At 42.3% G+C, this 11,517-nt stretch overlaps 1 protein-coding gene and 3 long non-coding RNA genes across 4 annotated transcripts; 2 read left to right on the top strand and 2 right to left on the bottom strand.

Moving 5' to 3' along the window:
* Positions 1-590: 590 nt before the first annotated feature.
* LOC112345850 lies at positions 591-1,095 on the bottom strand. The gene is made up of 2 exons (XR_002992192.1): positions 1,058-1,095; positions 591-993 (listed from the first exon to the last, which is right to left on the bottom strand). It is a non-coding gene; the product is annotated as an uncharacterized LOC112345850 (long non-coding RNA).
* An 89-nt stretch (positions 1,096-1,184) lies between these two features.
* Positions 1,185-1,922, bottom strand: LOC9631634. Its single transcript, XR_002992194.1, has 3 exons — positions 1,873-1,922; positions 1,374-1,417; positions 1,185-1,298 (listed from the first exon to the last, which is right to left on the bottom strand). It is a non-coding gene; the product is annotated as an uncharacterized LOC9631634 (long non-coding RNA).
* Positions 1,923-2,077: 155 nt separating this feature from the next.
* LOC112345851 lies at positions 2,078-2,818 on the top strand. Its single transcript, XR_002992193.1, has 2 exons — positions 2,078-2,438; positions 2,496-2,818. It is a non-coding gene; the product is annotated as an uncharacterized LOC112345851 (long non-coding RNA).
* Positions 2,819-2,899: 81 nt separating this feature from the next.
* LOC9631633 (hydroquinone glucosyltransferase) lies at positions 2,900-3,849 on the top strand. The gene is made up of 2 exons (XM_002968341.2): positions 2,900-3,640; positions 3,739-3,849. The coding sequence occupies exons 1-2, from the start codon at positions 2,900-2,902 to the stop codon at positions 3,847-3,849; spliced, it is 852 nt and encodes a 283-aa protein (XP_002968387.2).
* Positions 3,850-11,517: the final 7,668 nt, after the last annotated feature.

The following is an 11,517-nucleotide window of genomic DNA, read 5'->3' as shown; positions in this document are numbered from 1 at the left end:
CGCCACTTCCCTTCATTTATTGTTCCGTCGCATTCAGGTTCCGTTCTTTCGTAGCGTAATGATCATTTTGAACTTTAAGAACGATAAAACGAAAATGCTCGAAATGGAATTTCTACCACAAAGCGAGATAGATAGATAGATGTTTTTATAATCACGGCAGCAGTCATGGGACCGGTGCCATGCAATTGCTTTTGCAGATAAGTGAAGTCGTTCCTCTAAAGCCTGTATAGCCTGGCCTTAGCTGGCTGTGTTGTGTGTGTGGAAGTCCAGCTGTGGGCTGGGTGGGCATCTGAATAGCATGTGGGATGTCTTCGGCTTCTAGCCTGCACACTGGCCAAAGTTGCTGATGGTGACTTTCAACATTCGAGATATGAAAAGATATGAAATATATGGAAGAGATATGCGAGATATGGGAAGTCTTGCTATCCGCTTCATTACGTACACTGCAACTTTTTGACATTGTGACAATCAGCATTATTGTTGGCTTTTGCAGTGACTGCAGCTGAAAAAGAAAATTTTTACAGCAGTCGAACTGTGACGGAGCAATGGTGGCGGGCGACGCGTCCGTATTGAAGTCTTTGAGGCGCCAGTTCATCTTCCAAGCTTAAAACTTTGCTACTGGTGTTGTGTTGCGAAAACACAATTAAGAAATATTAGAGCCTGTGTTGTTCCTGGATGTCGATTCTTTTGGCAGAAAGTCCACGAAATAACGTCTAGCATTTTCGTTTCCTCACTTCTTTTGACTTGTGAGCTAAGATTGCCAAATCTCCAACGTTTACAGACGGGAGAGTGCTGGTCCTTCATAAGATACGATACGCAAATTTTCCTGGTCTCTTTACACAAGCCCAACAAAAATAAGTTGGCATTGCCCAGAATTCCCGACCAGCTTTCGAGCATACCGTTGTACAGCCGCATGGAAAACAAGTAAATGCTCTCATCCGGAAAGGGAGTTGAAACCGATAGCTTGATTTGGGGGTGTCCAAGCCATGCTTCCTTTGCATGTGTCCAACCGGCTTCATCAGATAAGAGTGAAGAGTTTGAAGAAGGCTTTCCGAACCTCGCATTTGATGCCACTCGTAGACGGGCTCCTTCCTGCAGCAACTCAAGATGAAAAAACGTTTAAAAAAAGAAAAAAACATTCAAGAAGAAAAAGAGAGCAAAACGAACAAAAATGAAAACTTGCCTGGATCTTTTGCGTGGAACTTGGAAACTATCGACAAGCAAATGGTATGAAACTATCTACAAGTAAAGCTTTGGATAGCGTTCATGATCTGCGTGGTGGTGCCTCTCAAGAACATCTGTTTTGTCACTCGAGACAAGAGTTGGAGATAAGCATCAAAACAGAAGAGTGGAGTTTTTAAAATCGAGCGAACCTGGCATTTGATCACTCGCACACCAGCTCCTGCAGCAACTCAAGCTGGAAAAAAAAAAAAAACTGAAACAAAATAGGAAAAGAAAGAAAAGCAAACATGGAAGCTTTCTCCTTTTTTTTCTTGGCTTTGAGTAATATCTATAATAATAAGAACGAAGAACCCACACCCCCGCAGCCGTCCGATCCCAGGCCCGGGGCAGCCTCGGAAGCCATGGTTCTCGGCAAGGGGAGGCCAGCCCAGGCTCGGGCCAGGACCGGTGGCCATGGTTAGCGGGAATATCGGCTCAATGTTGTGGCGGCCAATGGGCGGGATGCACGCGTGGCCGGGAAGGGAAGAGGGCGTGGTGACAAGATGCCATGCACTCCTAGGGCTCCATGGCTACTCTGGTCGGACACGGTTGTGTGGGCATTCCCGTGAGAGCCTGTGCGTGGTAAGTAACAGGGGCGAGAGTAATGGTAGGATCAACGAGGCCTAGGCGAAGCAGGAGATGCTGGCTTACCAGGCCCTGTGCCAAGCCGAGCTCATGAGGTCGGAGAAGACGCCCCACCGGACGCAACCTGGCAACGTTGCGTATACCGAAGGCCAGCAACACCGCTCCCAATCACCAAGAAGTCGAAATATTTCGTCGAGCTTCCATCCAGACGTGTTCTTGAATGGCGGCCATTCTGGTGTGAGGAAATCCTCCCATTTGCGGCAGCGTTCGGTATGATCCCTGTTGGAGATCTGCGTCTTTACCAGTGGATTCATAGAACGCTACTCTTTGAAGGAATGGCATGGAGTCCCTCTTTTACATTAGAGCGAATGTTGTGAAGGGGAGCTGACACCTCTCAGTGGGATTTGCAGGCGAGAGAAGATGTACCTCGGTGATTTTCACTTAAAAGTTGTCCATTTTCATCTTCACCCCGTCGAAGATCCAAGCCCGAACTCGCAGTGACAAGCAAAGCAGCACAGGGACTCCTAGAGGCTCGGGGATATTATATTCTAAACAGCACGCACGGATTGATTGGAGTCAAGTCATGTCACACAAGCAGACGAGACGATAGACTCTGGATATTAACACGTAAGGTGGTACACAGGATTAATTCGTTTTGACTTTCTCACTGAACTTCGCCATTGTTTCAGGAGGAAGGAACACCGTGACTTCAATGGCTTTCCCACCTCTCGGTGACGGGTCGTAGAAGTAGAAGCCGTTCCACAGCTTCGTAGCGTGTCAAACAGCGGCTGGTTTCCCCCATCCAAAGTCCAGACTATACATTGTAAATCTTGGAGAGCTGCCAGAGATTGGTAAACACAACATTGGAGTTATTTTGTTGTTCTTGAGTGTGCTTTGCAAAAGTCTAGTATTTTCCTTTCAGATCATTACATAGTTGTGAAATTTATATATATCCCAACTGTAGTCTGCATTTCTATTCTGCATAAACTTCTATACAAACTCAATTAATATATATATATATCTATACATATAAAGCGATAGTGGGGAGGCTCGCCGGCCGTTGGATCCCAGGCCCGGGCCAGGGTCGGTAGCCATGGTTGCGCGAGAAATTTTTCTGATGTTTGCTCCCGGCCAATGGGAGGCGGCCAAGCCGCATGGGGCGGGAGAAGAAGGCACAGCGACACGTGTGCCAGTGGTGTCCTGCCCCCGTGCCCGTTCTTCTGAATGCCTCGACTGGCTCGACACCCAGGAGCCAGACTCAGTCCTCTATGTCGCATTCGGCAGCAGCATAGCGAAGCTTTCGCAGGAGGAATTCGAGGAGCTCGCGCTCGGTTTGGAGGCGAGCAAGGTGCCGTTCTTGCTCACAGTCAGGCCGCCCCAGTTCGTGGACGAGGGCGACACGACAGTCCTGGTGAAGAACAGTGACTTCTACAAGAACTTCGTCGAGCGGACCAAGGGACGAGACCTGGTGGTTTCATGGGCGCCGCAGAGAGAAGTTCTGGCGCACAGGGCAGTGGCTGGATTCGTGAGCCACTGCGGATGGAACTCGGTCCTGGAGAGCGTCTCCAGCGGCGTGCCGATCATCTGCTGGCCTCGGATATACGAGGAGGGGCTCAACCGCAAGATCATGGCGGAGAGGTGCCGCATCGGGGTGGAAGTTTCGGACGGGAGGAGCTCCGACGTGTTTGTGAAGCGGGAGGAGATTGCTGAGGCCATTGCGAGGATCTTTAGCGACAAAGCTCGAAAGGCGAGAGCGAGGGAATTCAGGGACCAATGGGAGGCGGCCAAGCCGCGTGGGGCGGGAGAAGAAGGCACAGCGACACGTGTGCCAGTGGTGTCCTGCCCCCGTGCCCGTTCTTCTTAGCTCGCCCTGGATGCCCTGCCGCAATTGAGCTAACGCTTGCTTGCTGGAACGCTTGCTTGCCGGATCAGTGGCAATCGCAGCAATTGTGCTTCTTCCTGCAAAGGTCTGTGTTCACAGTCAGCCCAGCAGCCGCTAATTTGGCCCCCAACCCCAACAATCTGGATTTTTGTGTGCTGTGAAAATTTGAAATGTCTTCATTTGGGTTTGTGGATGCTATCCAGTGGTAGAGCTGAAGCCAGAGCCAGCCTTCACAGCCAGAACCATCAGAGAGTTTGCAGTTGCTGTCCTTTTGCGAGAGAGAACAAGCCCAAGGTGAGTTCTCTAACTTGCAAACCCCACCCACCTCTCACAGTTGCTCACCACGCCCTGGAAAAGGTGTGCCAGTCCTGTGTCTAGGTTTTATTGGTTGCTAGATTAGTCTCTTTTGTTTACAGATTAAGGTGTGTACAGATTGTGCTCTCATTGTATAGTCTTCGTTTTTATTTTTTTAAATTTTTTTTTCCAGTGTAAGAAGAAGGCGAGTTCTGGCTTTTACTTAGAATCTCTGAAAATGTTAAGATAAGTGCTTTGACACTAGATAGGTTATTTCATCTCATTTATCATCCCTAGCAAATATGCCTCGGCTTCGCGAAGTATTAAGAGGCATATGTCACCATTTGCCTCCAACTATTGACACTAGCACATATAATCATATTCACAACAACCTTGCATATGGTAATGAAGAAACTAATCTAGACCTTGAACATGCTAATGCAAAAATTACTTCAAATCTCGACAATGCTAATACAAACATAGCATATGCTAATGAAGGTCATACAAATATAAACCTTGAAAATGCTAATGAAACTAATACAAATACATGTAATCATCACAGTTATACTATCTATAAATTAGCACATCAAAAGAATTATAATGACCATACAATACAACTGTTTAATATTGGAAATATGTCATCTATATGTGTCTTTTGTGGTGCATTACATTTTGAAAATGAGTCAAGATCAATGTGCTGCCAGAATGGAAAGGTTTCCCTTCCCCAGCTTTCATCTTTACCTACTATATTGCGTATGCTTTTTAATGAAAATAGAAACTCTAATTTTAAAATTAACATAAGAAATTTCAACAGTGCTTTGGCTTTTGCATCAATGGGTGCTAATATTGATAATTTAAGTGGTAAAGGCCCATATTGCTTTAGAATACATGGTCAAATTTATCACAAAATTGCTTCAGCATATCCTGCAGCTAACGTGCCACCATCATATGGACAACTTTACATGCTTGACACTTCTGAGGCTACAAATATTAGAAAGCAAAACCCATTCAACACAAATTGTGATTCTAATTTATTATTACAATTAGATAACTTGCTAAGAATAATAAACCCGTATGCACAAGCTTTTCAAATGATGTATAATCTTGAATCACAAGAACAACATCGCTCAATTTGCAATGGAACCCCAAAACGTGGTGTTTACATGATTGTTAGAAGTGAAAGTACTAATCTACATCGTTATAATTTACCACAGACTAATGATGTTGCTATTGTTTTCGCTATTGATGAGGGTGAGCCATCTCTTGACAGAGAAATATGCATACATCCATATAACTCACAGCCAATAAAAATCTCTATTCGTAATGAAAATTGTGATCCTATGGTTTATCCTTTACTTTTACCATTTGGTGATAAAGGTTGGCATGAAAAAATCTATCACAATGAGTTGCATGTAACGCTACTCCAGTACTATGCATATCGATTATCTCAACGAGATAGCATTGGCAACTCTTTCCTTTATGATCAATTGCTACATGCTGGGAAACTCACTCAACAATTTATAGTTGATGCTTATGTAAAGGTTGAATCTAACAACCTTAATTTCTTTCGCACTCATCAAAAACACTTAAAAGTGGATTACTACACAGGTCTTATGGACTATGTTAGCAACAGAGCTGCTACTAATAATGCTGAACCTGGAAAAATTGTAATTTTGCCTTCTACATTTCCTGGTAGCCCACGAGCAATGCAACAACATTATCAAGATGCTATTGCTATTGTCACACATTTTGGAAAACCTGACTTATTTATTACATTTACATGCAACCCAAAGTGGCCTGAAATTGTGCAAAACTTACAGTTGAATGAATCACCTGAGGATCGACCTGATCTTATTTCAAGAGTTTTCAACTTAAAGCTTAAAGAATTCCTACATGACATAAGTATCAAAGGAATTTTTGGGAAGTGCATCGCATATGTTTATGTTATTGAATTCCAGAAAAGAGGTTTGCCTCATTGTCATTTCTTAGCAATGTTATCAAGCGAAGATAAGATAAGAAATCGAGACTCAGTTGATGAATTTGTCACTGCACAGTTGCCACACCCACTGTTAGAACCAGAATTGCATAACATAATTATAAATCATATGATACATGGTCCATGTGGTAATTTAAATCCTAGAAGCCCTTGCATGGAAAATAACAAATGCTCTAAGAATTATCCAAAAGAATTTAATGTTGAAACCATTTATTGTGTTGATGGTTATCCTGATTACTACCGTCCCAATAACGGGTGCACTTTCATAAAAAATGGTTGTACTATTGACAACAGATGGGTTGTTCCTTATAATAAATACCTTTGTAAGAAATATCAAGCACACATCAATGTAGAGATCTGTGCTTCTATTAAAAGTATTAAATATTTATTTCAATATGTATACAAAGGTTATGACTGTGCAACATTAGAATTCCTAACTGCATCTGAAGAACGAGGGACTTTAAATTGGGACGAAATCTCAAGTTTTGTCGATGCTCGATATATTTCTGCTCCTGAAGCCATGTGGCGTATATTTAAGTTTCATATGCATGATAAATCACTAACTATTATACGCCTTCCAGTTCATTTACCCAATTTTCAAAACGTTTATTTCAGACCAGGTCATGAACAAGAAGCACTAGAAAGAGCCACTCAAAATGGAACAATGCTTACACAATGGTTCAATTTAAACATGCAAGATACTAATGCAAGGCAATATACATATGCTCAAATTCCATTATATTACACATATAACAAATCCTCTCATAGATGGCAATTACGCCAGCGAAAAGCTAAACTCATACCAAGAATGTATTCCATATCTCCTTCTAATAGTGAGTTATACCACTTACGGCTTATATTACTCTATAAAAAAGGTGCTATATCATTTGAGGATATATGTACTGTCGAAGGTGTTACTTTCTCCTCTTTTAAACAAGCAGCTATGGCAATGGGACTTTTAGCAGATGATTCAGAATGGCAACGCTGCATGCAAGAAGCTTCTACTTTTAAAATGCCATCCCAATTAAGACTGTTATTTGTTTTTATTTGTTTGTATTGTTCACCAAAAGATCCAAATCTATTATGGGATCAATTCAAAATTGATATGTCTGAGGATTATGCTAGAAATGACATAAACTATTTTGACATTGCTTTAGTCGATATCAATTCAAAATTCCAACTACACAATAAATCTAATTGTGATTTTGGTTTACCACTCCCAACTCTTACTCCCATTATCAAACACATGCTTAATACAAAGATCCCTGACCCATCACAAGACCAAATAAATGCAAACATAAATCAATTCAGTTATTAACAACGTTATATTTTTGAACTCATTATAAATGCCATTGATACTAACCAACATCAATGTTTCTTTATTGATGGACCTGGTGGTACTGGAAAAACTTTTCTACTTAATACCATCATTACAGCATTACAATTAAAAAAAATAAAAGTAATCAGTATGGCATGGACTGGGATTGCAAGCATTTTGCTAAAATATGGTCAAACGGCACATATGACTTTTAAACTTCCTGTTCCTTTAAATGAAACTTCTGTCTCTGCTTTAACAATTAATAGTGATGCTGGAAAAACCATTAAACAAGCAAATGTTCTCATATGGGATGAAATTAGTATGGTTCATACACATGCTTTCTCTGTGGTTGATAAATGTTTAAAACATCTCAAATGTAATTCTAAACCATTTGGAGGCGTTATAGTGATTACAAGTGGTGACTTTCGTCAAACCCTTCCTGTTGTTCCCCATGGCCATAGAACTTCTATTATTTCAAGCTCAGTTAAAATGAATAGACTATGGTCACTCTTTACAACACTAACATTAACAAAGAATATGCGTTCAAGTAATCTTTGTTTTTCTGAATGGCTTCTCAAACTTGGCAACGGTGATAGTAGTTTACAGTTGCCATGTCTCCCACCAGATATTATCAAAATACCACATGCATTATCTATCACTACATCTGTTGTAAACTTTGTTTTCCCAAATACCGATGATATTACAAATACTTATACAGCTGCATCAAAGGTTATTCTCACCCCACTCAATGACGACACATTCAGAATAAATAATGACATTGTTGAAAGACTACCAGGTGATCCATATGTTTATTTGAGCATTGACACAGTTGACTCAAATCACCCGGAAGAGTTCCCAATTGAATTCTTAAATTCAATCACCCCATCGGGACTACCACCACACAAATTAATTCTAAAACAAAATGTGATTTTGATTCTTCTTAGGAACATATCTCCACAAATTGGTTTATGCAATGGCACTTGCCTCATTCTCAAGCAAGCATCTCAAAACGTTTTAGATTGTGAAATTATCACGGGACAATTCAAGGGATCGCGAGTTTTTATTCCACGTATTACCCTTACACCTTCTGATGTTGAAATCCCTTTCAAGATGTCTCGAAGACAATTCCCAGTTCGTCTGGGTTATTGCTTAACTATTTCTAAAGCCCAAGGCCAAACTTTCGACCGTGTTGGCATTTACCTCCCCCAACCTGTTTTCACACATGGTCAACTTTATGTTGCTCTGTCAAGGTGTAGATCACCTGAACAACTTCGTGTTCAAGTGCTTGCAACCCCCCTTCAAGGCAATCTTATACCACATGATCAACACTTTTACACTGTGAATACAGTCTATGCTGAAATTCTTAAGTAGACTGACAAAAACATGGCACAATTCTATATCCAACCATGAAGTTGTGAGTTTCAAATGCACACCACAACAAAGCTGGCATTGACAAGTGTGCCTTGGGTGCTGTCCCATTTTGGTTATGGCATGTGCTATTTAGTTGCTAATGGCAGAGGTACAGTTTTCATCCTATTGCTTTTTGAGTGCAGCTCTCATTGCAATATAATGGTTTCTCACTCATCCCAGGAACCTCTCTAGCAGGCTGAGGAGCAAGTACCAACACTTGCACCAAAGATGGACTTGGAAGTATTCTTTGGGCTTTTTGTGTTCAAAATGGAGCAATGCAACTCAACAGTTATCTAATCTAGCTTATATAATGCTCATAACACATTTGGTTATGAGAATGTCTTTCAATTGTGGAGTTGATCAAACAGCAAACTTAGCTAAGCTTAGAAAACCTCTTCAAATGGCATCAAATTTGCCAACCACCCAGCATTTGCTGGGCAATTGCTAATCTCTTTATAAAGCAGGTATAATATTATTTACAACTACAAATAGTATTTGTGCACATACTAATATTATTTTGAAGACTTCTGAAATAAATATTAGAAAATTTTACTTCTAATAACCATCTTCTTTGCTCTGTAACTATAGACAAAGTATCATCAACTCCAGAAGATAAATTACTACATGGTCAAAGTAGCAACACTTGGTTTGCTTAATAATATTATTATTATTACTTATTAATCCAATTGATCAAATAGCCCTAATCTATTCCTAGCAAAACCTTTCATGCAATCAGCTAGAACAAATAACATCAAGTAGGTAAATTGACTACACATTCTCTAAGTTTATAATTACAAGCATGTTTGTAATTTATAAACACAAGATTAATCTTATTGCATATCAACCATTAGATGATAGAATAATAAAGAATATATTAGAAAAGGTTCAAGAAATTTTATAAATTATAAACATATTTATAAATTATAAATACAAGATTAATCTAAATAAATGACAATCCTTAGATGGTAGAATATCCTAAAATATTTGAACATATTTAAGTATATCCAAACCAAAAAAAAAGCAGATACAAAACTTACTTTGTTGATTCATCGTCGGCCAGCAAAGCTCTTTCAGCTAGGGTTCTCTACTGCTAGGGCAGTCACCAATGGATGCCGCAGTGTCAGCAGCTCTTTCGTTGCATTCCGAAACAGCAGTCACTTACGATGATACGCTGACTGCGGCCGAGGTCTCCAAGATGGTCATCCCTGCGCCGGTCCCCTTTTCAGGTGACGACCCCATTAACCAGGATTTTGGTGGGGATGGAGGCCCATGGTCGCTGGCCTCTTGGGACAGCTTTGAGGCCGAGGTTGCGCGCTTTATGGCTCGCCTCCCAAACACTGGCGCCTTTTACTGGGAAGAGAGGCAGCCTGAGTCATGCAGCATGGCCGCAGACGTGATGGAGAGCATCCAAACCTTGGGTTTTAACGTAAGCGACACGGCTACAAGCGCGCTTGGCCATCCAAACGTGTTCTTTGAGCGGACTGGTCACAAGACCGGCCTCTTGCTCGGTCTCGTGGAGCATCCTTCTTTCCTGCCCGAGCTGACACCAAAGGAGATTGCCGGGGCCTTGCAATCGTCTCCCACAAGCTGTTTTTGGGCTGTGCTGAACCGCCTGCGGGAGCTCCTAGCGCTTGCCCGGCTCAACTACGGCTTCTTCACGACGCGGGACGTGTATTGGTTCTGTTTCAGCGATGGTTCAGGGAACCTGGCCATCTCACGTCCACTCAAACGAGTGGAAGCAAAGCTAGGCTGCTTTTGGTATCTTATGGCGCTCTCGGTTGGGCATCAGCGCCCGCAGATTATCACTGAAGGCGAGACTGTGCATCGGATACTGGACTCGGCATCTATGAAGGCTGCTGTTGTGTGCATGGTTCAACAGGAGGCCTCCAGCTTCGGAGATGAAAACTCTCACTCCTTCCGGGCATTGACAGTAGGGAAGAAGTTTTTCTCTGGTGAGATTCACAAGAAGATCAAATTCTGGAAGGTGACTGACTTTGTCTTTGGGACAAAGCTGTCAAAGGCTTGCTGCGATGTCATCCATGCTCAAGTTCGTACCAGTGGGGAGAATGTTGTGCTCAAGATCAGAGATATGGGATACAGAAGTTTCTCGGATCAGCTCCATGCCTTTGTTAAGGAAATCTGGGCTTACAAGAAGCTCAAGACTCTCCAAGGTCGTGGCATTCCCAAGCTCATGGAGTACGGCTTTATGTGTGGAAAGATGTTTGCGGTGTTGGTTCTTAGCTACGAGGGAAACAAGCTAGTACGGGGGCATCCTGCTGACGTTTACGCGAAAGCAGCAGTCCCTATACTGAAGAAGATCCATAAGAGGGGGCTGCTACTCGGTAGGTTCGACTCAAATTCACTCCTGGTCAAGAGCAATGAGCCATTGCAGCTGACCATTGTTGGCTTTTCTGATGTTAAGGTCCCTACCAGCTCACAAGTCCCACGGTTTTTCTGGCGAGAAGTGAGAAATATCAAGGCTGCTTGTGGGGTATGGGTGGATGCTGATGCCGACACTGAAGAGGACACCGCCACTGATGTTGACGCCGACACTGAAGAGGACACTGCCACTGTTGTCAGCTGAATGGCCAAGTGCTGTCGAGGACACTGAAGGACCAAGTGCTTCTAGGATTGAAGTGTGAAGGAGCAAGGAGCAAGGAGCAAGTGCTTCTTCAATATCTAATGCTGTTGGATATCTTAATTTAAAACTCCAGGTTTTACTTTTGAAAATGGAGGATCTACATAAGCCTTGTTTGTCTCCGTGATCCAACAGATGTTCCAACTAGCTATGAGCTTCTATGGCAAGAGGTA

The sequence above is a fragment of the Selaginella moellendorffii genome, unplaced genomic scaffold (assembly GCF_000143415.4).
Source record: "Selaginella moellendorffii unplaced genomic scaffold, v1.0 SELMOscaffold_10, whole genome shotgun sequence".
Lineage (NCBI taxonomy): Eukaryota > Viridiplantae > Streptophyta > Lycopodiopsida > Selaginellales > Selaginellaceae > Selaginella > Selaginella moellendorffii.
The sequence above is the reverse complement of the archived record's forward strand: the minus strand, read 5'-3'. Positions and strand labels throughout refer to the sequence as shown.

Coding starts and splice junctions, on each gene's coding strand:
- LOC9631633 (XM_002968341.2), top strand. CDS start 2,900: ATGGTTGCGCGAGAAATTTTTCTGATGTTTGCTCCCGGCCAATGGGAG. Junction 3,641..3,738: donor CAGCGACACGTGTGCCAGTG/GTGTCCTGCCCC, acceptor TTGCCGGATCAG/TGGCAATCGCAGCAATTGTG.